Source organism: Sodiomyces alkalinus (assembly GCF_003711515.1).
Source record: "Sodiomyces alkalinus F11 unplaced genomic scaffold SODALscaffold_2, whole genome shotgun sequence".
NCBI classification, from domain to species: Eukaryota; Fungi; Ascomycota; class Sordariomycetes; order Glomerellales; family Plectosphaerellaceae; genus Sodiomyces; species Sodiomyces alkalinus.
In genome coordinates this window covers 2,480,297-2,503,403 of record NW_021167080.1, presented here as the reverse complement: position 1 = coordinate 2,503,403, position 23,107 = coordinate 2,480,297, and the positions used below count along the sequence as shown (strand labels likewise).

At 55.4% G+C, this 23,107-nt stretch overlaps 9 protein-coding genes across 9 annotated transcripts; 5 read left to right on the top strand and 4 right to left on the bottom strand.

Moving 5' to 3' along the window:
• Positions 1 to 155: 155 nt before the first annotated feature.
• On the top strand, positions 156 to 2,116 carry SODALDRAFT_356597 (hypothetical protein; the record flags this gene model as incomplete). The annotated part of the gene is made up of 4 exons (XM_028613924.1): positions 156 to 303; positions 465 to 503; positions 783 to 934; positions 1,052 to 2,116. The coding sequence occupies 4 exons, from the start codon at positions 156 to 158 to the stop codon at positions 2,114 to 2,116; spliced, it is 1,404 nt and encodes a 467-aa protein (XP_028468388.1).
• A 64-nt stretch (positions 2,117 to 2,180) lies between these two features.
• On the top strand, positions 2,181 to 2,974 carry SODALDRAFT_100031 (hypothetical protein). The gene has a single exon (XM_028606440.1). It carries the CDS (start codon positions 2,303 to 2,305, stop codon positions 2,861 to 2,863), a length of 561 nt encoding a protein of 186 aa, XP_028468387.1. The 5' UTR covers positions 2,181 to 2,302; the 3' UTR covers positions 2,864 to 2,974.
• A 347-nt stretch (positions 2,975 to 3,321) lies between these two features.
• On the top strand, positions 3,322 to 5,930 carry SODALDRAFT_271178 (ABC transporter; the record flags this gene model as incomplete). Its single annotated transcript, XM_028607754.1, has 5 exons — positions 3,322 to 3,411; positions 3,472 to 3,646; positions 3,723 to 3,953; positions 4,023 to 4,215; positions 4,331 to 5,930. The coding sequence occupies 5 exons, from the start codon at positions 3,322 to 3,324 to the stop codon at positions 5,928 to 5,930; spliced, it is 2,289 nt and encodes a 762-aa protein (XP_028468386.1).
• Positions 5,931 to 6,164: 234 nt separating this feature from the next.
• SODALDRAFT_272665 (TRM-domain-containing protein) lies at positions 6,165 to 10,350 on the bottom strand (the record flags this gene model as incomplete). Its single annotated transcript, XM_028607846.1, has 3 exons — positions 6,165 to 7,772; positions 8,302 to 9,918; positions 9,997 to 10,350. The coding sequence occupies 3 exons, from the start codon at positions 10,348 to 10,350 to the stop codon at positions 6,165 to 6,167; spliced, it is 3,579 nt and encodes a 1,192-aa protein (XP_028468385.1).
• A 3,072-nt stretch (positions 10,351 to 13,422) lies between these two features.
• Positions 13,423 to 14,755, bottom strand: SODALDRAFT_99941 (hypothetical protein). Its single transcript, XM_028615843.1, has 3 exons — positions 14,499 to 14,755; positions 14,052 to 14,381; positions 13,423 to 13,962 (listed from the first exon to the last, which is right to left on the bottom strand). Exons 1-3 carry the CDS (start codon positions 14,569 to 14,571, stop codon positions 13,529 to 13,531), a joined length of 837 nt encoding a protein of 278 aa, XP_028468384.1. The 5' UTR covers positions 14,572 to 14,755; the 3' UTR covers positions 13,423 to 13,528.
• A 1,927-nt stretch (positions 14,756 to 16,682) lies between these two features.
• Positions 16,683 to 17,039, bottom strand: SODALDRAFT_99888 (hypothetical protein). Its single transcript, XM_028615842.1, has one exon. The coding sequence runs from the start codon at positions 16,989 to 16,991 to the stop codon at positions 16,779 to 16,781; it is 213 nt and encodes a 70-aa protein (XP_028468383.1). The 5' UTR covers positions 16,992 to 17,039; the 3' UTR covers positions 16,683 to 16,778.
• Positions 17,040 to 17,510: 471 nt separating this feature from the next.
• On the top strand, positions 17,511 to 19,483 carry SODALDRAFT_376362 (hypothetical protein; the record flags this gene model as incomplete). The annotated part of the gene is made up of 9 exons (XM_028614809.1): positions 17,511 to 17,538; positions 17,847 to 17,949; positions 18,026 to 18,042; positions 18,133 to 18,214; positions 18,317 to 18,390; positions 18,648 to 18,711; positions 18,907 to 19,002; positions 19,065 to 19,111; positions 19,161 to 19,483. 9 exons carry the CDS (start codon positions 17,511 to 17,513, stop codon positions 19,232 to 19,234), a joined length of 585 nt encoding a protein of 194 aa, XP_028468382.1. The 3' UTR covers positions 19,235 to 19,483.
• On the bottom strand, positions 18,866 to 21,105 carry SODALDRAFT_376361 (hypothetical protein; the record flags this gene model as incomplete). Its single annotated transcript, XM_028614808.1, has 6 exons — positions 18,866 to 19,377; positions 19,406 to 19,543; positions 19,604 to 19,701; positions 19,805 to 20,102; positions 20,220 to 20,232; positions 21,016 to 21,105. 6 exons carry the CDS (start codon positions 21,103 to 21,105, stop codon positions 19,265 to 19,267), a joined length of 750 nt encoding a protein of 249 aa, XP_028468381.1. The 3' UTR covers positions 18,866 to 19,264.
• A 532-nt stretch (positions 21,106 to 21,637) lies between these two features.
• SODALDRAFT_338317 (hypothetical protein) lies at positions 21,638 to 22,750 on the top strand (the record flags this gene model as incomplete). The annotated part of the gene is made up of 1 exon (XM_028612769.1): positions 21,638 to 22,750. One exon carries the CDS (start codon positions 21,638 to 21,640, stop codon positions 22,748 to 22,750), a length of 1,113 nt encoding a protein of 370 aa, XP_028468380.1.
• Between the last annotated feature and the right edge of the window lie 357 nt (positions 22,751 to 23,107).

The window sequence follows — 23,107 nt, the reverse complement described above, 5'->3', positions numbered from 1 at the left end:
ATCAGGGTTCTAGACAGGTCGTAGCGCGGAGCGTTTCGCGGAGGCACGATACCGTTCACAATACGACGTCGAACGGAGAGAGGCTTGACCAGTCGCCCCGACTAAGATTGGTCGCCAGAAAACCCTGCCACTGAACGATCCAAACGTGTCGGCGGATGGATGACGGGGGACAGGACAACTCGTTGATTCTCGAAGACGGGTTGTCCGCCAGCCGTTGTGTGCTTAGTGTCGACAATGCATTGTGCTTTGTACAGGTGCTACCCGTGCTAGTACACGTGGACTGGTTTGACTCGCTCAAGAAGAGTGCGGCTTTTATATAAAAAAAAGGAAAGGAAAAACAAGGGGAAAAAAAGAAAAAGAAAAAAAAAGGAAATGGAAATGGAAATGGAAATGGAAAAGACCTTCACCTTTCTTCCATACCACCCACAACTGGCTCCTGATTCTCCTTGACTCTCCTTATTCAGCTGGCAGTGTCGATATTCACCACGCAAAAGCAGTCGTCTGTCTGTACTCCGTATGGTTTGCTGAAATAGAGATAATCAGAGTGGAAATTAGACCTAGGGTTGATCCTCCCTTTCTTGGACTCAACCGTTGCGACCTACCGTAAATGGCGACTGGTACCTACGTTTGTTCGATCCATTCGGAGGTACATCTCGGTTTTACAGTTTTCCTAGCAATCCCAAGTATATGTACTCAGGTCTAGCCTGCCCCTGCCGAGACCACGCCAGTCACCGCTTGGGTATAGTGCTGTAGCCCGGACAAGTGACCCACTAATCAACCAGTTGGGTTGAGTGCGATTTCCCGCCCCTTCTTCTGTCGTCTCCTCCCCCCCGTTGGTTTTGTCCTTTCTCGTTTCCTCATCTCCATCCAAACGCCCATCAAGTCGTCTCCTTGCATCAGCATTTGCTTCGGCTTCTGGCCTTCGGTCGCCTTCGTCACTCTTTTGACTCTCCAGAGTACTCGTACTCGATCCATTCTTTATTATACCTCCGTTTGCTTACACGCTCGCTCGAACCCCTGCGCCTCTATCATCAGTCTTCCTGTTTGAAAGAGTGACCTCGAATCCGTCGGAAACGTAGAAACAAGTCCAACCGACGACGCAATCGTCCATCGCTCGACGCGTACGCATAAGGCAAAAAGTCCATCCGCTTCCACTACCATGCAGTACCGGTCCATTGCCTCCCTCGCCGTCGTGGCCCTCGCGGCCCAGGCCACCGCCCAGCAGACCAGGATCTTCACCAGGGCCAACCAGTCCCTCCGCGATCTGGGCGTCTTCCGCCGCCAGGACGACGGGTACCAGCCCGAGGATGAGGTTTGCTCCGGAGCGGGCAACACCTGCGCTGAGGCCTGCGGTGCGGGATACGAGCAGTGCTCTTCCTCCGACTCGGCCATCCACTGCTTCAACCCTGCTGATGAGGAGTCTTGCTGCTCGACTGGCAGTGGCAGTAAGTTGGCTCTCTCTCGATTCCCCTCCCTCCTCTCTCTCTCTCTCATGTCTGGGACATCATCCTCATCCCTGGCGCGTCCTATTTTTGTAAGCATGACTAACACTGGCTTTCTACTCGCTTCTCAAGGTTCCTGCTTGGCCGCATTTTTCTGCACATGCGACTCGGACTTGGAGACGTGGTGCTGCCCTGAGGGCCAGGATCTGGAGCAGTGCGCATCCGACTTCGGCGTTGTTGGCGGGCTGACCCTGGACGCGTCTCTCGAGCCGGTCGTTGCCGCCGAGGAGGTTCAGTCGTCGTCTTCCTCCCAGGTTCCGGAGTCCACCTCCGAGGTTGTTGTTGTTGTGCCCAGCTCCAGCGCCATCGCCGAAGAGACTTCGTCGTACGTCCCGCCCACCAGCTCCATCGTCCCGACCAGCAGCATCGCCTGGTATGCCAACTCCACGACGTCGGCCTATCACATTCCCTCGGTTACCGCCCGCCCCGATGACGAGGAGGACGTCGAGGAGGATGACGTTGAGGAGGAGGAGGAGGAGGATGTGGTCGATGGGCCCGAGACCGAACCCACGGCCAGCCCGCCGACCATTCCAGAGGGCGCCGCCGACTCTGTCCATAGCTCCGCCAGCCTTGCCCTCGTTGCCGGCATCGCCTTCGCTGCCCTTCTGCTCTGATCGCCACAAGCTCGTACACCTGGAGGCGCTGGTTGGGATTCCCTTCTGGTCCCACGGGGCGAGGACCTGGTTTCTCGTTCCGCTAGCGTACCACGAGTTATGAGTCTAATGAAGAGTCGGAGAATGCCGGTTTTCTTGGGCCCTGTGGCCTAGGCATCCGTTATAAACATACTGTGCTCTGTTGCGATGTTTTTGGTTTGGCCACTTTTTTCTCCGGGTTTTTTTCCTTCTTTTTTCTTCTTTTTTTTGCATCGTCTTATGATTCCCCCTGCCATTTTTGGTTTGCAATTCATATTGAGGCGCCTCGATCTTGTTTACGATTTTGCTGGATCTTCAAACACTACTCATGCCTACGCCTGCACTACCTTATGCTGTACGGTGGTGAAAGCTGAGGGAGTTCCATGCACGGCGAGGGCGATTGGCTTGGAGCTTGCGGTACCTTATTCGGGTTGGCTGTTGTACATGGTTTCTCGCCGCTGTACCTACGATTACGATTCTGGCTTGGTGAGCTGGAGGGGATTGTCACGTCCTCACTCTGATCCGGACCGTACCTATTTTAACATCTTAATACTTCACTCCTATACCGTGTGTTCTATACATTGTGTGCGTGGGGGGTGGATTTCCTCGGTATTCTGTCTGCACGCTGACGCCCGATTTCCGAGAGAATCTGGATTCTTCAGAAAAGTTGTGTATTGTGCTTGGAACTCAACGCTCCTGGAGTCCGTAATTCACCAGTCATCGGCGTGACTCACAGGACCACGATGCAAGCCGAGAAGTACGAGGTACTGTGTGTGTGACGTACTGATGTTACTTGTTACCTTAGCTTCCAAATTGAAGACCTACCTTATTGGACTCGCAGTCTGGTGTCTTGAATATGAACCAGGTACTGGCCATGCTTGGGACCATGGGGGTAGCAAGTACTTCCAGTCGACCTCTTATGTTGCAACTCGGCTCAAAACATCCTTGTTCTCGTCAGACACCAACTTTCCATCCACATTTCCATCCACATTCCATGGTCGCGACAGACATATATCAGATGAACTTCCTTGCGTCTCGGAACAGGATAATGCTGTCCATCTGCCATTAAAACATGTTCTACATGTAAAGCCATAATCCCCTTTCTTTCAACCTTGTCCTGTTCATTCCCTTCCTTGCCTCGACAGCAGCCCTCTCTTTCGCTTCATTCGACAAAAGCCTTATTCACCATGACTTCAATAGCTTCCGAGTCGGTGTCGACCATTCTATGTACTAGCAAGCAGACACGGTTCGACATCAAGACGGCCGACTTGCGCGAGGTTCGTGTGCTGTGCCTTCTCGTCTTCTTGTTCACTGACACAATCCCGGACATGACATAGTTGGACATTGATGGACTCCATATCACTGTAACGGCCGGCAACAAGAAGACGTCCGGCGCCAAGGGAAAGGCGAAGGCCCGCAGTGTAGGTGTCGAGATTCTCGCCAACGCCAAGTTGAGGCTCAAGGCCGGCCAGCGGTATGCTCTTGTCGGGAGGAATGGGTCTGGCAAGTCGAGTAAGCCTCTTCCCCTCCATCATCTTATACGCATCGGTTTGACCACCCAACTAATGGCCGATCCCGTGGGCCTCAGCTTTTCTGAAGGCTATTGCTGAAAAGCTCATCCCTGGGATTCCTGAAGAGACTCGCATTTCCATCTTGCAGCAGACCAATGCCCAAATTCCCGATACGGATCACTTCTCTTCAGATGCTGCTTCTTTGCAGGACCGAACCGAGCCTCAGGCACCCGAGCGTCATGGTAATGTCCTGGAAGAGGTCATCGAGAAGGCCACAGCTCGCTCAGATGTCGAGCAGGAAATTAGAGGTGGGAAGCTTTCCCACGACCCCAGTCGTTTTTAGACACCGCGCTTACACGTCCTCGCCATCGTCATAGCACTGTCAAAGGGCATTAACGAAGCCGACCCCATGGGCCCCGTTCGTGCCCTACGCACCATACGCCATCATAGGAATCAGAAACGACTCTTCTTGTTGGACAAAGACGCCAGGCTGCGAAGCGGGGCCAGGGGTATGGCCGCTCGCAAGGCACTCACGGCCTTTGAGAAGACCACCGCGGAGTCTGAAGCCCTGTAAGGCCAAACCAACATGCCCCTCCCCCCCCCCCCCCCCCCCCCCAAACCTATTTCCCCCATGCGTGTGCCTAGCCGGCAGTATCAAAGACCAAAACCTAAACACGTCTGTCAGTATTGGGCAGCCTGCCGAAAATATCTCTGCCGAGACACTCAAGAACGAGACGAATGAGGCTATTGATATGCTTGCCGACCTACAACTGCAAGTAGAGCCAACCACGGTTGCGGAGATCGAGTCCAAGGCGAAGAAGATACTTGCAGGTCTGGGGTTTTCCGAGGACTACATGGCCAAGCCCGTGTCGAGTCTGTCAGGGGGTTGGCGCATGCGAACCTCCCTTGCCACAGCTCTGCTACAGGAGACAGACATTCTCATCCTCGACGAGCCCACCAACTTCCTTGACCTTCTCGGCATCATCTGGTTGCAGAAGTACCTAAAGTCGCTGGAAGATGCTGATGATGCTCCTACGCTCGTCGTCGTCTCCCACGACCGCGATTTCATCACCCTCTGCACGGATCTTCTCATCCTGAAAGACAAGCAGCTGACATACTTCCACGGAGACCTTCCCACATACGAGGCATCCCAGTCGGAGAGGAAACTATGGCTGACCAAGATGAAAGAGGCCCAAGACAAGCAAAAGGCGCACATTCAGCAGAGCATCGCCAATAATCTCAAGGCCGGCAAGGCCAACGACGACCAGAACAAGCTGCGCCAAGCAAAGTCAAGGCAGAAGAAGCTAGATGACCGCTGGGGCTTGCAAGTAAGCGCCAAGGGGGGCAGGTTCAAGCTTAACCGTGACGTGGCTGGCTACCATCTCACCGCCCGAGACGAGATCGATATTCCGCAGGACGAAAGGCCGGCGAGCTTCGTCGTCCCCGAACCTTCCGAGCTGCGCTTTCCGGGGCCGCTCATCTCCGTCGAGAAGGCCACGTTTCGTTATCCGACCAAGCGTAAGAACAAGAGCGAGACCGGAGCACCCGCTTCCCCAGCCGCGTTACAAGACGTCAACCTTTCCGTCCACATGGGTGACCGTGTCGGCATCCTCGGCCTGAACGGTGCGGGCAAGTCCACCCTGGTCAAGTTACTCGTAGACGCAGACGGGACGAAGCCGTCGTCGGGCACGGTAACGACGCACCCCCGACTCAAACTCGGCTACTACTCGCAGCATGCGGTGGAACGTCTGCAGGCACTCGTCGGCCGGGGAGACGACGCATCCCTCACGGCGCTTTCTCTCCTGACGCGGGAGGTCGGTGGTGCTCTCGACGAGGGCGAGGTGCGCGGGCTGCTCGGGGCGCTGGGGCTGCCGGGCCGGCTCGCGTCCGACGTACCCCTGACGAAGCTCTCGGGAGGACAGCTGGTGCGGTGCGAGCTGGCGCGGCTGCTCTGGCGGTGCCCGCACTGCTTGGTCCTCGACGAGGTGACGACGCACCTCGACTACGAGACGGTGACGGCCATGCGGGAGGCGTTGCGCGACTGGGCGGGTGCGGTGGTACTGGTCAGCCATGACAGGTGGTTCATGCGCGGCGTGGTCGAAGGGTTGATGGACGACGGCGATGACGAAGAGAGGGATGTGGACGACGGAGACGGAGACGAGGAGGAGAGTTCGAGGCGGAGGACGGTCTACCGGATGCGAGGGGGGAAATTGACCGAGCTGGAAAACGGCACGACCCAGTTTGCAGAGAGCATTGAGAAGAGGGTGGCTAAGATGTTAGGGTAGGCGAGAGTTATACCACTACTACCCACCCGTGGACAAGGTAAAGGGTGCAAACTCGGTTCGGTTGAGTCCAATTCAGCTCTGCTGCTCTATATGACGTCTTGTCCTCTCTATTTATCATCGCTTTCTTTAGTCGTGCTGTCATTTCCGTCCGGTCATGTCTTCTGATATCGAAATGCAACCATTGGAAGAAGAAAAGGGAAAAAAACCCCCAAGAGGAAGAAAAAAAAAACGTCGTTAGCCAAGGAGCGAAGAATCCACCAAAACGCCAAACAACGACCTCTCCATCCTGCTCACGGTCATCTGTCCGCCGTGGGGCATCTCAACAACAGTCCCGTCGATGCAAACCTTGCGCCACCGCGCATCGGCTTCCAGCACAGTGACGCGCAAGGCCGAAACCTCCTCGTACCCGACGTCCGGCAAGGCGACATGCTTCCCACCGTCATACGCGGCCTTCATGATCTCCATGGTGCGCTCGCCGCCCACGGGGCCGAAGTAGACGAGATGCAGGGCGGGATGGAGGGGGCGGCTGGCGGGGGAGACGGTGAATGTGCGCTCGAGGTTCGAGACCATGGCGGCGAGAACGTAGCTGAATTTGCCGGGCGGACCATCGGCGGCGGTTGTGTCGTCGTCGTCGTCGTCTTGGTGGTTTGTGATGCGAATCTCGTGGGAGGGCGAGGATGGCGAGAGAGGAGAAGGGGAGGAAGGGAAGAGGGAAGAGGAAGACGCGGGATGGATGTGCACGCGGGCGTTGTAGGCGTGGCTTTCACGCAGCAGGTCCGCGGCGACCATGCCGAAGCGCTTGTCTCCGTGTCGTCTGTAGTCCGGCGTGTCGCTCTCCCAGACGAGTTGGGCGTGGAAGCCGTAGCTGGCGACGATGGCGCCGGTGAGACGCGAGACCTGGCTATCATGCCGATGGGGGGAGGGGGCGTCAGCGTCGTCGTACGAGACCAGTTGGGAGCCCGGGGAGAAGCTGACGTCGAAAGAAGGAAGCGGGGCGGGGCGGCCGCGGAAGAGGGTCCTGAGGCCGAGGACGAGCGGAGATGGTACGGCGGTCGTCCGGGCTGCGCTGCTGTCGTATAGCGGTTTGTGCAGGGAGTGGAAAAGGGCGTTACCGGTGCCTAGCGGGAGGAGGGCAATGGTGGGCAATGGATCGTTTGTCGAGGGAGACTTGTGGTCGCCGTCGTCGTTGCCGTTATTGTCTGTGTCCTCGCGGCCGTTGAGGAGGTCGATGACGCCCCCGTCTCCGGATAGCAGGATGATTGTCTCGGGGTGGGTGGTGGTGGCGCTCTGCCTTCTCGAGCAGAGGGATTTGGCAAACTGTTTGATGCTTTGCGCTGACCGAGTCGTAAGGACGTGATACCTTTCTCCGTCGCCATTTTCATCTCCAAGCCCTGTCGGTATCGATGAGAAGAGCAACTTGAGAAGCGGTCGCACTACAGTCTCCCAACACGCGAGAGCCAGACCTGTCCCTGCCTTGGTGGAAACAATGATATGTATCGCGTGTTCGGGGCTGAGGTGGTTTGGCAGACCAGAGATGAGGTGGCTATCTAGTAGGCTATTTGGGACATGATCGGTCTGGATGAGGTGGAGTGTGTAGGGCTGTCCAGGGGCTTCGCTGTCTTCCCTCAGGTATGCGACGAGGAAACGTTCGGAGTGCCCTGTGAGGGGCGGGCTGGTTGACTTGAGAACGAAGACAATCTCCTCTGGAAGTGAAGACTGTTCCTTGTGATCGTCAATCGTCGTGTAGTTCAGCTTTCCATCCTGGAGATGCAGCTCTCCCGCCTGTCGAATCGCGGGGTCCTGGTTTGAGGGCATGGAGATGATGGATTGAGCTGGTGTGTCCTATCCGGGATAATACGTGAATGATTGCGGTTAATGCAATGTGGTGAGCGGAGAGATTGGCGGCGGAGTTTCTGGGCGTCGGGGGGGGGGGGGGGGGGGGGGGGGGGGGGGGGGGGGGGGGGGGGGGGGGGGGGGGGGGGGGGGGGGGGGGGGGGTTTTCTTTTTTTCTTCTTTTTTTTGCCGGATGACACGGAATAAAGCGGCGGGGTCGTCCGCTGTAGATGGTGGACCTTAAATAGGGAGGGAGGGGGCCTTGGGAAGTTGAAGCTGCCCGTCTTATTGCGACGGTGTGACAGTGCGACGGAGTGGTTGGTCGCTGACTATCACCACCATCACAACACCACCATCATCACCATCATCGCCATGATCAAAATTAAACTCATGCAAAGTTACAAGTCAAAGCTCTGTAAATTCCAGAAGCTCTACTACCCTTCATGAGTATAAAATCTCTCTATCTAGGCACTCCGGTGAAACATTCTCAACGTCCCCTTGCCCTAGTCAGCGGTCCCCAGTTCTCCCGCGGATTGACCTGATACCGCACCAGCCGCTTGTTGCCCTTCGCTTTATCTTTCCCTAGCCTGGCCAAAGCATCGTCGAAAACCAACGTCTTGCGCAGTTCCTCGTCTGAAGCCGGCTGGTCCTTCTCCCCCTCCTCCCCCTCCTCTGCCTTGCTCGCGCCGGTGCTCGTGCCCGTGCCCGTGCTCGCGTTCGCCTTCGCCTTCGCATCATCGCCCGTCTGACCCAGTCCGAGAAGGGCATACGCCGGTGTGTTAGGCTTGATCTTCTCCGTCTTGACCGGCGCCTTCTGCCGCACCCACTCCCTCATCACGAACCAGATGGTCTCCCAGGGCGCATCCGTCTTGACGCTGCCCGCTCGACAGTGGCTGCGCGTGACCCGGTACCCGAGATGCTTCAGCGCCCCCCGGAACAGGTTCTCCGGCATGGCCTGGCAGTTGAGGACCCCCGACAGCCTGGACGGCATGAAGAAGAAAGGCGCATGGTCCACCCTCGCCATCTCCGCCTCGCGCGGGTCCACACCAGCCCTTACCCTTAGCCCTACTTGTCCCGACTCCTCTGCCCCCTCCGGCCCCTCCGTCCCCTCCGCCCCCTCCTCCTCCTCCCCCTCCGGCCCGGGGAGATGCTCCTCCAGCGCCGTCGTCAGCATGCCCTCCATCCGCGGTATCGTCCCGTACACCTTACTGTCCAGCGTCGGGAGCAGGTCGAGCATGCGCCGGACGAAGCCCTGGTCGTGGATGGGCCCTCCGTACAGCGGTCCGCCCACGTGCATCGTCGAGCCGCAGTGCCGGCATTTGGCGTCCACCGTCGGGCCCTGCGCCAGCCCGTGCTTGAAGAAGTAGCCCTCCTTCTTCTTGGGGTGCAGCCGCGTCCGCACCAGCGGCTGCGTCTCCCACGCCGAGCAGCCCGCGCACTGGTACAGGAGCATCGTCTTGCCGCCCAGGAAGCTCACCGCCTGCGGGTTGTGCCGGACCCGGACGAAGATCCGGCAGTAGAAGTCGATCGACAGGGAGAGCAGCGGCTCGACCGCCAACCCGTACCGCGCCGCGATGTTGGCCACCGTGTGGAGGATGATGCGCAGGCCCACCTCGTGCGAGTGCATCCCCTTGATCGGCGACGCCCCGTACAGCGAGAAGCTCTTCTCGACGTACGAGTGGCCCGCCCAGTGGCTGCCGTCCGTGCACGTGATGCAGAGGAGCCCGCCGTCGTTGCGGACCGCCTGCACCGCCGCGTCGAGGAACGGCGCCGCCGTGCCGTACGGGTCGAGGTCGATCACGTCGTACTTGTTCTTCTTGCCCGGCCGCCCCCGCGCGTCCCGCTGCGACAGGTCGTCCGCGATGCGCCGGTACATGTGCGCGATGGCGTCGTCGTGGCTGACCTGGATCTTGTCCCCCAGCTTGTTGTGCTTGGCGTTGAGCTGGATCGATTCGGTCGCTGACTTGGTCAGGTCGTTGGCCGTGACCGACGTCACGAACGGCAGCTCGTGCGAGTAGCGTAGAGCACGTAGGCCCGTGGCGGAGAGGGCATCTAGGATGGTGAAGCGAGGGCGCATTGTGGATTCCGTCTTTGTCTCGTCCTCGTCCTCGCCCTCCTCGACCGAACCCTGTTTTTCTTGCGTTTGTGGTTCGGCCTCTTCCACGGAAGACCCGGTAGCTGGCACCACCACCGCGATGGCGGCGGCCTTGCCCGGCGCGTCCCCCGCAGAGACCTGTACCTTGGCCGGCCTGTCGTTCCCGTCATCTCCTTCGGCCCTGCGGCGTTTCTTCTTCTCCTTCTCGAGCCGTTTCTCCGCAACATTCAATTTCCGGTTGGCCAGCGCGTCTTCCCCGTACGCCCGGATGGCAAGGACCGAAAGATCACGGTTGAACTGCTGGATCGGGTTGTAGAACACCTGCTGTTCATCACTTGCTTTTCCTCCATCCTTCTGTCTCAGCGAGGCCGGGACGAGGATGTCCGCCAGGCCTTCCCGAATGATGGAATACTCATTGCCGTCGTACGTGACCGTCTCCCCCTCTCCAGTAGCTGCTTTGGTGACGGCGGGTGCCTGGTTCCCTGACGTCATGGTTATTTTCCTGACAAGTCGCCAAGGAATGAGTCCCGGTTGGCGTGTCAGAGGTTTGCTGTGCCTTGGGGTTGAGACGGCGAGAATGAATCTTCTGGATACGAGCCTTGGACTCCTGATAATACCTCCCAAGCCGGGGGGACGCATGAAATTGACAAATTGAACGAGTAGTAAGAATACACCATACGCTAGCGCAGTGAGTGGTTAAGAGCATGAGAGGATATCTGACGTTGGAGGAGAAAGATTGTGCTGTGCTGTGCCCCGGGTCATGTGTGTATGTGAGGTCCTCCTTGCGCTCTCGAGTGGTCCTTCCCTTTTTTTTTCCTCTCCTTCCTGGAGCCTCACTCATGACCGCGTCGAAATTTAGTGGAGAGTCGCGATTTTGCCAAAGGCGGTGACGATAACCCATCAAAAGGGTCCTTGGTACTAAAAGCGCATTATCGAGGCAGTGCGATTATGCAATCTATTATATCATTATATCGAGAGGGATAGACTCGGCTATACTGAGTATTATGTAAACTTGCGACTCGGCTGAACTGTCGCCCGAGAACTTTCAGTGGGCCAGGTCAGGCCGATGTGGAATGGACCGTCGACCAACAATCCCGACGGTGGTAGGTACATCGCGGTGCCAAGTTGCACGACTTTCGCAGGACGGGACCGGGGGTGGTCTGAGATGAAAGACGCCGTGGTTCGATTTTGAGGGGCTTGAGAAGGGTACGCCGCATCAGCCTCGGCGTAATCGCAAGCGGTCCGATTATTATGAGGAGGTCGAGGCCGAGGGAAAGACGCAAATCAATATATTCTCCTCGGCCTGCACGAAAGAAGAGGAAAGATTACATATGCAGTCCCCCGTCGGCGATGCAGAAAGCCAGGGGATACGTTCAAATGACCATTGCACCTACAGGGGTCGCACGACGGTCTCGACCCTCGACGAGGCTTGGTGTCGTCGGAGGAAGAACGATGATCGACATGTACATGTGCCTGTTAGCCGCACTACTACGCTGCAGGTGTGTTTGTGATAGGGAGTTAGGAGTTACCCCCTTCCCGCTCCGCCGCTTGTCCGCATTCTCTTGTCCGTAAAACTGGGGTAAAGTCAGAAAGGCGGGCTTTCCGGGTTCGTCAACCTCCGGCCCGACAGACAGACAAAAGGACAATCTTGGTGCAGATGCAGACAGGGAAAAATGTCGCAATGTCGTCATGACGCGGACGCACGAAGTTGCATCTCCTGCCCCTCCTATATATGTAGGTACTGCGACGCTTGAGAAAGCAGCTGGCCGAACATCCGAAAAGACAGGGTGCTTCCCACCTCTCTCCGCCTTCCAAACGGTCAAGTAAGTTGGTTCCCTTTCACCGGTCACCGGGTTGATGAATCGGTCAACGCATGCCGAGCCTGCACCTTCCTGTCCTTACGGAAGACGCCCCTGTCGTCTTCTCTAATGAACCTCCGTACTTCGTACGTCGTAGATTGAGCGGGAACAGGGGGCAACTTCCGCGGTTAACGAGACAAGGGGTGGTCCGAATGAAGTGTGCAACTAGGATAGGATTGGCCAAGTATTATAAGGAGGCTAGAGCTCTGATCAAAGGCCCATTGTACCGCCCTATAGGGACTAGGGTCAAAGGTTCCTGCATCCGATGGCTTGCTGTCACTAATTGTAGAAGAGAAAACCCCAGACTGGACGGACCTAATCTGAAAGCAAGCCCTCCGACTCAGAAGACTTGGAAATATTGCTTCGGCAGTTATAGCGCCACATCCACCCTTGGTAAAAAGACTGTCAACTCCCGGTTGGACATGGCGGCAAAGACCCGTTAGACACGCGATGAGCGGGCGGTTCGAGGAATGATGAGTACCGTAAACCTTTGGGGAGGCAATCCGGATAAATATAGTAGGGCAGACACCCGAACTAGCCCGGAATAATGCCGTGACTATCAGAGTTGCTGTCGGCTAAGTTGGCCTTAATGGTATCGCGCGGCAGAATTGCTTGGGCTACGTCGCCTCCCGCCTTCGTGCAGAGAGAAAGTACCGCTGTAAAGCATGGGGTGGCTGTGGATAGGCAACGGTACTTCATACCTATCTAGGCCTCGGGACTTGATGGGGCTAAAAACGCCTGAAGAGGCGGGCAGGCGGGAAACAGCTGGCTAGGCCAAGTCTCTATACATTCTGAAGCATGTGAACGTATCGGATAAAAAAAAATTCTTCTCTTTTGTCCCCCTTTCTTTTCCCCCCTTCCCCCCCTTATCCTACCGAAGTATGTGGTTCCAGTCAACTAAGCCACTGGCACCTTCGGCCGGCGTCTTTGTGGAGCGCCAACCAAGTTCGGTGAATACCCGGCTCAATTGACCGAGGAGCCCCGGGAGCCGAGATAACGGTAGGTAGGTCGGATCTCTTAATAACTTAGCTTGAGTGGAGGGCTCCAAGACTCGCACTCGATTCGACAGTTGACTTCACATTCATTCCACTTCCTAACCGCGGGCCTAGCCCCTCCTTGCGCTATTTGGGAAAATAGAGCCGCAAGAAACCCCGAATCATGGGAAATAATAACGGCCTTCCGGAGATGACGAAAAAGAGCCACTGAAAACGTCTATCTCCGAATCGAAAGGTGGCAAACCCGATGATTTTTCTGATCAGTTTTGACCCTCAAGTCCTTGCGATAAACATAGTGTAACGGCTCAGTGAGGCTCAAGCAAGACGAATCCCCAATGAGGCAGTGTTTCTACTGGTGGGGTTCGCCGTCGGATCGTGTTCAGAAAATCCAGTACACGTGTACTGCCCCGGACAGTGGAAACTCCACAACTCAGCTCAGCCGCAAGAGTTTATTTCTCATTTGCCAGGGGGACTGCTTGGGCGTCGTCTCGGCTTTTTCGGACCCCACCATCGTTTTCACTTTCGTCGTCCTCTTCGCCCACGTGGTGCGTGTCGTGATCATCGCCATCTTCGTCCTCCTCCTCATGCCGATGGACACCGAGTAGCAGGTCCTCACTGCCCTGGGTTTGCGGCGGGATAGGAGCTGCGGCATCGTCTTCCTCCCCCCAACCGTAATCTTCATCTTCTTCGTCACTGTCGGGTACTTCGAGTGCAGAATCGGCGAGCTTGCGCTTAGGGCGTGGAGTCGTTGACAATGCAATGGGAGGCTGGCTTGTATCGCACTTAATACTGACCAGACCCGTCTGAAAGCTACCGTCAGTACCGCGCATGTCGGCCGAGACGATGCCCCCCCCCCCCCTCAGCTGGTTGAACGAAAGCAGAATCACGCCTCGCTGCACCAAATGTACAGACCAAATAGCACTGACTGACCTCTTGTACGCGAAACGCAGCCGCGTTATGGACCGCCATTGAAAGCAACGCCCCTTCCCTCTTCTGCACCCCCGCAAAACATACCGTGGACGGGACGTTGTCTCTCCACACCCAGTTTTGAAACAAAACGATTCTCGTTGAGATGCCTTGATCCCACACGCTGGCGTTGACGGATGGTATCAAGGTCGCGCCGTTTTCAGACTGCATTTTCGTCGCGCACTGCGACAGAACTACGACGGCGCAGTTGCGCGTCGCTGCCAGCTTCTGCAACGCTCCGATCACGTATTGCAAAGTTTGTAGCCTAGCCGCCGACCCTCGTCCTGCCGTAGTGTCACACTCACGTCAGCTTCAGAAGGTTGGAAAGATAAATGAGGACTCTGTGTCCATGGGGTTCTCATTGCGTCTTTACGTTTTCGGAAGGAGGTCCCAGGCTTAGCTCCAGACCGGTCTTCGGGAACTTTAGGGAAGGCATGGTTGATGAGAGCGGAGAGTGAGTCTACGATGACGACGGCCGTTTCATCTGGTAAGGTTGTTCCCGTAGGTTGACACAAGGCTGCGAGAAAATGCGATAATGTTCGACAAGCGTAGTGGACAAACTTGTTGTTCTCTGTAGTCGAATTGCGTAGAGTCTCTTTACCGGATGGGGAGGAGGTGGGTGAGGATCCCGTTGTTCCAGTCTCGGTATAGGCCGTGCGAACTACGCGTTCAAGGCGACGCCCACAAACGACGTACGAACAATCTGTGCAGTCGATCCGACAGATATGTCAGCTTTCTGTCCAGAGACGTTCTGTCCAGAGACGTGCGGACGAGCCTTGGTGGCTCTCGGGGTCCAGAAGCGCGCGGAGAGAATACGAACCAACCCAAACTGCGCCCTGGCCACAGGACAGCGCATTGGCAACGACTTGTATCCTATATCGGTGTGTCAGCATGAAGTAAAATAGAATCGAAGGGGAACCACGCGGGATCTAGAGGACAGCTCACCCAAGGCCCGTTTTCCCGGAGCCTGGTGGCCCCCAGATCTCAGTCACTTGTCCTCGCGGAACACCAAGTTGTCCTGATGCCACCAGGACTTCTGGTGAGGAAGACGAGAGCGCCTTGTCCAGGTCCTCTAGACCCGTTGAGACATATCGAGATACATTATTATCCAGGTCTTCCAGTGCATCTGCGGCGGAAACGGGAGGAAGACGGTCTTGGGAGGCGGAAGGTTTCCTCCAGTCAGCAGATCACTCGATAGGACGGCTCAAGAAAGAGTAAGAAGCTTACGTGTAGACGAGAGATCAAAGCTCGCTTCGTCTCTTTCGTGGTACGCGTGGTAGCGGTCCATTATTCGCACCGTTGGACGAAGGGCGACGCGACGTGTGGCTCACAGCCATGTCTCGGGGTAGTTGCGAACAGTTACGATGCCGCACCGTGCGAAAGGCTCATGAAATCGAGCTGATGCCGTACTGGTCTCCACTTCTCAGTCGCCGGCATGTGGTACAGTACATGTACAGTAATTATCCAGACGTACTCACACCGTCTCCCAGAGAGAAACCAGACAACCAAGCAACTGGTTAAAATTAATGATCCTATATATCCAGAGGCCGACGACACCTGCGTAACCATGGAACTTAACTTGCCCAAGTCAGGTGTATCAGTACTCCGCTTATTAGTTGACGGCGGCTAGGCATGCTACCTAGACTTTAAGGTCGCAAAATAGGTCAAGGAACGCGTTGTTGCTTCTCATCGGGATGGCCTCTCATTTATCCTAGGTCGGTTCTAGAAGGAAGACTGTAGCACATTACCGTCCTAGGGCAATCGCCCGAGATAATACAATAGCATTCCTAATATCTACCACGGGAGGACGAAGGACGACGGCCTTTGGCCTATATCGCCCATCACTATATGATCGCGGAGCTTGTTGCCCCGTCCTCGAACCATCAGCCTCTTTCGGCTCTTTTCGTCAGCCAATGCGGCAGCTTAGTTTAAAAGGGAAGTGTTTTGTAAAGAACCGTTTCCACGGACGCCTGAATGATTTCCCCCAAGTCTCGGCATCGCTCCCCGTTCAGGAAAGCCCAAAAGTTCCCCAGATCGCGATACCGTGGGATGACCTTGTCGACGTGGGGGCGTCGCCTGAAGCTTTATTAACCTGCCTTTGTAGCCGTTGCACTATTTCCCCGCGGAACCCTGCCCGTTTGTTAAACGTTACTTTCGAACTAGGGAACGCCGGTCGCATGGAAAACAATTCTGGAACACAATCCCTTGGGAAAGTTTATCAGAGATTCGCGCTAGGCACCCGGGTCGGCCGGCGCCCTCGCGACGAGTCAGCGCCCTCTGGTCGGCATGCTCTCGCGGGAGGGAGCAGCCACTGTTAGCAGATCAAAACGTCCCTCATTACACCAAGTCTCCAAGATGTTGACGCTTGTTGACCCCGGTGCATTCGTCGGGGGATTAAAAAGCAGCATCCCTGGAGCAGATCCATCTGACATATGTATGTATTCAGTTCATTCTTGCGGCGAAAGAAGCGTAGTGCCCCGCGCTCTCATCCACTCTCTACTCCGACGGGTATTACGTGGCACCTGGCGTCCTACTGATCCTACTGATGTCCGGGTCGAGGCCAAGGCCAGGTCGCACTCTGCCTAGGTGTTACTCGGGGCTTTGTAATTCGCCTTAGAAACGTTAAGGAGGGGTCAGATTCACGTAGAAAGCCTTCCCTTGCAAAAGTCTGGAAGAAATGTATCATGAGAAAAACACCGCCTACCTCTAATCAGTGGGACAATGCCATGTTGCTTTCATACCGAAGTACTCCGTACTGCGATTAGGTCTATAATTATCAGATTCACAGATGCAAATCTAGCCCGCGGCAGTACCCTGGTGGCCGGTTTACCTGCCGAGAGACACCCTGAGACGTGCTATCGGGAACGAAAGCCTTGTGCGAACGTCTCGGTTTTCCGAATCCGATAAGGCGTCCTCGGTTCGGAGGGAGATCGGGCTCTTATAACTGGATAGTGGGGTTGGAGAAATAGGTACGTTCGCAGGGCTGGACTCGGAGAAGAGAGGAGATTATTATTAATTTTTTTTTTTTAGGGGGGGGGGTAAGAGGGTTGGGGGATCGATCGATGCTACGGAGTAGTTCGGGGCATGTGAAAGACAACTCTCAGCGTTGCCGGATTATCTTCGTGGACCTACAACGTACTCCATCATAACAGACTTCCCATTCTCGGATCGCCCTAACTCCGTCCTGGCGGTGAGCGGTGAGTGCGTAGCATGAAGTTATTTGGTGCGCAAGAGCCAGTACGAAATGAAGGACGATACTCTGAGCTGTTAGCGAAAGCCTTGTCGGGTCTTCTCGGAAGAGCCAGGCGGACATCCTGTTCTTGCGAAGGAGAGAAATAATTAGCGGCGGACTCGGATAGCACACACCCGGGGAGTATCCTTATCTTCCCCCACAAGCATCGTTCAATGTTATCCGCATACCCGCGCCCCGGCTTCCTTAACACAATAAGCCCCAAAGTCCGTCTTGTTGCCCAGAATGACCAGACAGCGTGCCTCCTAGCCCATTTTATTAATGGCAGTTGCGTACAACGTACGTACAACGTGCGGATAGCCATCTGGTTGCCAACTCAACTCCGAAGCGCCCGCCCACGTGTTCCAATTCTTTTACTTAACTGAGTAAAAATTTCCCGCCGGCAGCTTCATCTTCTGATGAAAACCTGAGGGCCGTGAATGCCCAATTGCTGCGGGGCGAGGAGCATGACAGGAGAATGATGTCGTCTGTGATGTCGTCGAGGAAAGTCCGATCTGGTCCCGCGGCAGTGAAGTCATCTCCGCTCACCCGTCGAGATCGCGCCTGACTCGCCAACAAAGCAACAAAACGAAATAGGCGACAATGTGGGGTCCCGAAGTCATTACCTGGGGTGAGTTTTCTTAAGTTTCGGGCCCTTGCAATAATAAGCCTCCCCGCGAAACTCGTCTTATCTCGGTCAACTCGGCATGTTTCCTGTTATCTTCTGCTTACGGTTCGCGTACTCCGGGCGTGTACTAATAGGTGGTGTTATCAGTCAGCAGTATAGGTAGAGAACTGTAACGCCTCTTGTTTCCTGTCGCAATATCTGCAAGATAACCGCAACCTTGTTATCAGATCTTTTTATTTATATTTATTTTTATTCTCTATTATCCTGGCGTACTGCGGGAGCAGCACTTCTACGGAAAACATGATTTAAAGTCGTATTATTCCCGTACTTCGTGCAGGAAGCCCCTGAGAGGATGTCCTGTTACTGGAACCTCCCCGCATCCAAAGCCACGAATTTGGTATCTGATATTGTTCGGTGTGCTATCCAGACTGAATGAAACGGGCGCATCGTATGAAGCATGTCGGGCCTAGAACGCCCAGGACCTGTGAAGACAGGCCAATCTAGACAGTTGGCGTTTCCATGACGAAATGGATCCGCAATTTGAACTGAGGGAGTGAATACACTGTGAAGATGGCCAAGAACTGCCATGCTTCTTAGTCCCATCAGCCTATCAGCCTCACTACCCTCTTCCAGAGAAAGTTGAGCGTGCTGAGGACGGCAGAGCTGACGGCTATCTGAGGTATTGCTTACACCTCCCAACATGTACGTTTTACCCAGTTCAAAGGACGTTCCGTAGCATATGCTATAGCACATGCTAAAGGCAAACGCAATCCCACCGTAGGGCCGGGGAACCTCCCACGCGGATTGACAAGGGGGTTTCGTCCCGGGTTATGGGTGATGCCTTGGGCCAAACCGGTTCGATCCGAGAAGAGCTCGACCTCTTAAGAAACCAGATTTCAACAGAATTATAGAGGCTTAGCAAACCTAAAATTAAGTAATTACATACCCCAGCGACCTATATACAGTGGTCAGTCAAAGAAGAGGTTTTGACGGCGAAGATTCAGTGTACGTAATTATCTCCATTTCTGAATCCGGTTACGCCAATACCCCGGATAAAGGCGAGGTAAATCCTCGCCTTGCTGTGGGGAGAGGGGTGGGGGCATTTTCAACAGGCGCCTTCGCGACCGCTGGGTCGGTCGGATTTCCCGAGGCGTACCGAGACAGCACCCACGAATCGTAGCCGAGCTTAGCCAGAGCACAAGGCAACTGTTTACTACAGTATACTGCCGTCATGATACTTAGTGGTCTCTTAATTCTTAGAAGTGGGCCGGACGTCTTATTGAAACACACTCCTTATATCGATACCTACTTCTATGGGCCAGTCACTTTTGTCTGTGTGTATGAAATATTGCCAAACAAGCCACCCTCAAGGCGATCATGCTCATTCCAGCGCATCAAGCGCATCAATTACAGGGGGGGAGCCTCGCCTTCAGCTGGCCCGCATACGCTGATCCGTACTGAATATGAGTGTGTCAAGTGGTGGGTTAGGAAGACAACAGCCGCCCTGGTTGAATATTCTTCTCAACAAGTTTGAGCCACTCTGGGCACCATCACACGCCCGTTCACTGCAACCACCGTTCACTGAGACAAGAGAAACCTTAGAATGCAGATGATGGACATTGCAGCCAGCCTACAGATAAAGGGGACAAATCATTTCCAGAACCTGGGCAACCCCCAAGTCCCGCAATGCTGGGCATGAGAACCCTGGACAAGGCTGGGTACTCCGAATTTATTGGATGGAAAAGATGTGCGGCGGAAGGACAACATTGGGCGGGCTAGGAGTCTCAAACAAGCTGGGGTTGAGGGACGTGTGAATGGCCAAGGACGGGTTGTCTGGGTCGGCTGCAATCCGCGGTCTACCAGAACAAACCCTCTTTCTCCCTGTCACGAAGTAATTTGAGTCGCCAAGGATTCACTTTAACCATAAGGGTGATCCAATGTATGGGGTAGTCTTCGCAAATGATCGCAGATTGATCGATAACGGGGTAGAAGCCCCAGGTGGGACAAGCTGACAAGCCTCAAAAGTCTCGCCATATCGTCTCAGTTATTCTATTCGACAGTCATGAACATGGGATTTCTGATTTGGTGTGGCCGTGATGACTTGGCCAGGCCTCCCAAGAATCCTTTGTATCCATGTCGCCAAGGTATTTCTCTGAGATGAGTGGACTGCAAAAGCAAAGCGACAGCGAACGAGGCAAGAGAGCTGGTAGCTGACTGCCTGGGAAACGATAGCCAAGGGGTATAGGACCGCCGGGGCTATCCAACCAACAAACGGCCAAACGGACGACAAAGCATCAGGGCCGAATTGTCCTTGCGGAACTGCGCGTTGCCCTGATAAGTCCCCATGCAAGGATACTTCAATGAGCAGTTGTCGGATCCGGGGAACTCGTCTCTGTCTGCTTCGTATTCCATAGCCTCTTGTTCCGTAACTTGTAAGAAGCAGAAGTTGGCCTCGAAAAGTGTCCTGGCCTGGCTGGACTGGTCCGCGCTTCCCAGGTTGACTTCCCCAGATTTTCGTTTGTTAAGCAATGCAAGCTCCCGCACCGCGGCGCCCACGCTTCCCCATTCTACCGACCCAGTTAGTGTGATGAGCAAGTGGACGGGATGATTGTGCAATTAATTTAGGCGAAGACAAGTGACCGGGGAACGAATCTGATAGATTTCTGCTTTCCTTTTCCCCCCACTGACATCCCCGAGCTATCCACCAATCACGGTCGCTATCGATGGCACAAGCCCGTTACTGAGCCACTATCCCACTGCCCCACGATCTCCGTTGGTCATGCTAATCGCTTGTCGGCTCCACGATAGGTAGGTGAGCAGATTAGAAGTCGAAACTAGGCAGAAATAGGGTCTTGTACGTCCAGCAAAGATTTTCTCAGTTTGTGTTTTGGCATTGCCGTTCCTGGATACATCACGTCTCGGTAGGAGATATAGATGAAGCAGAAATACAGTGAAATGACTTGATGGAACATGCCCGTTTTTACCTTACCTTACCGAGTACAGACCATGTCCCATAAGGTATCCGACGCAACACGCACGAGTGCTGACTAAGGTAACCCCGTAGCCAGGGAACGTGAGGAGTAGAGTACATACGTACCTGCTCACGGAGTGCCCTGGGGTACGTACCTGCGTTCTTCCTAAAGTCTTATCGACACGCCTCCACTGGTCCCGCACAACATCCTGGACCCTTCCCCATGCTATCCCCCACTTCCCCCGACAGACCCGCTCTAACTTAGAAGGGAAAAGCACCCCCCGGGTATTTTCGAACGACCGGAAAGCTGCCAACCTAAAAGAAAATCTTGCCCGGGTGGTCAAGACATTGCCAAGGAAAGACATGTCTGCCCCGTCTTTGAAGGGGGTTTTTTTTTGTGTGTCCTCCCTCCCTTCTAGGGCGTGCGTCATCCTTCCCCGACACCCCACAGCACCCCACCCTCCTTTTGATACGGTACGTACTCCATATGTACAGTACTTAGTACGTACCGGGTCGCCGAGCCTCTGACCGACCGGTCCACCCACAGGGAAAGACTTGCTGCTCTGTTGTGGTCGCCCACCCGCTGAAGGAACGCCCATGCCCGTATTCTCCCCCCCGGCATTTCCCCTTCTTTTCCGTGTCCCCTCTGTTGAGAAGGTACCTGCGCTCATTTAAAACCGGACCCCTTCCCCCATCTTCTCCCACCCTTACGAAAAGGTTTTCCCCTTGGAAACGTAAATCCGCCAACGCAATTCCTCAAGCCCCTAGCCCGAAGTGCCCCTCAACTACCACAAGCGAACTAGAATCCTCCCATGGGAGAAATTGTTATCACCTCCTAACACCAAAACCCGAACCATATAGCACACAACCTGTCCAACAGGACGAGTCTGGCGACACCGATCATAGCGAACGCAACCCGGGAATAGCGATATTCTATATACCTGCCGGGTCATATCCTTTTGAGAGAGTCTCGTCTTGGGCGACAATACGTCACACAGTGGTCACATGCAGCGATCACAGTTCGCCGATCTTCTAAATCCCGATCAAGACGGGCTGACGCCTGCGTCTGGTTCACTACCTGCTCTGGTCCCGGCCTCGCAGCAGCAGCAACCGAAGAGCGAAGGAGACAACATGTCCTCCGCCCAGCAGGTCAAGCCTAACGGCCCCGTCCCGGCCGCGCAGCCGACCGAGAACAACTCGGGAGAGCTGCCTCGTCCCTACAAATGTCCTTTGTGCGATAAGGCCTTCCACCGCTTGGAGCATCAGACAAGGCACATTCGCACACATACCGGCGAAAAGCCTCATGCGTGCCAGTTCCCTGGGTGCAGCAAAAAGTTCTCCCGCTCCGATGAGCTCACCCGCCACTCGAGGATACACAGCAATCCCAACTCGAGGCGAGGGAAGAATCAGTACAACTCGGGTCCTCAGATTCACATGCAGGCCGATAGCATGATGCCTCCGCCTGGGCCCAAGGCCATTCGCTCTGCGCCTACCTCGAGTCTTTCTTCGCCCAACGTCTCGCCTCCCCATTCTTATTCGCAGTTTGCGTTGCCCGTGCATTCCTCTCTCCACCCCTATGGTCGAGGGCCTCCAGTCAGGTCCAGCATGGACATCTCAATATTGGCTAAGGCTGCCAACCAGGTCGAGCGCGAGACGCTGGCCGCACCACAGCCTCCCCATTTCAGCCGCCACCACCCCTACATGCCGGGCTCGCGTAGTGGTCGTCAATCGCTCTCGGCGTACCACATGTCGCGCTCCTCGTCGTACGAGGACCACGACGACCACTACGCCGGTGCCTACCGTCATGCCAAGCGCTCCCGACCCAACTCGCCCAACTCCACAGCGCCATCGTCCCCGACTTTCTCCCACGATTCGTTGTCCCCGACTCCAGACCACACCCCTATTGCGACCCCGGCTCACTCCCCCCGTCTCCGGCCGTTGGATATGGACCTCAAACTGCCTCCATTCCGCAATCTGTCTCTGCAGGCTATGCCACAGCCGGCGCTGGGTGTACTCGAGCCGAGGCCTGAAGTCCCTTTCCAAGCACCTCCGGGGATGCAGCCGACGTCGCGTGGTACCGGAGGCTCTCTGAGCGACATACTTAGTCGCCCGGACGGCAGCAGGAAGCTTCCCGTTCCCAAGATCGGCGTCCACGAGCTGCTGACGACGGGCGACGGCTTCAACAGCGGGAGGAGCTCCGCGACACCTAGTTTAGCCGGCGGCGACCTTATGGATCGGATATAATCACATGTCGATCGCAGCAAGGACCCGCGCCGCATTTGGTAACGAATTTCACGACCAGGGAGAAAACGGCAACAATTACACGAATATAGACAGGCGTCCATGGATTGGCGAGATTCCAGTTGGTGAACCCAGGAGTTTATACTACTTTTACCCTAATGACGACGACATTCCCCCTCCCCTCTTTCAACTGCAGTGCTGGGCTTGGGTTTCTGTCTCGATTAACCCAGTCTCCCTGCGGCTCAGAGTTTTTACAACCCAGAAGCATTTTCCCTTTCGATTCTCCCTCGGCCGAGATACTTTTTTGTGGGGCCTCATCTCAACGTTGAACCCGACTCGAGATGAGGCTTTTGGTGGTTC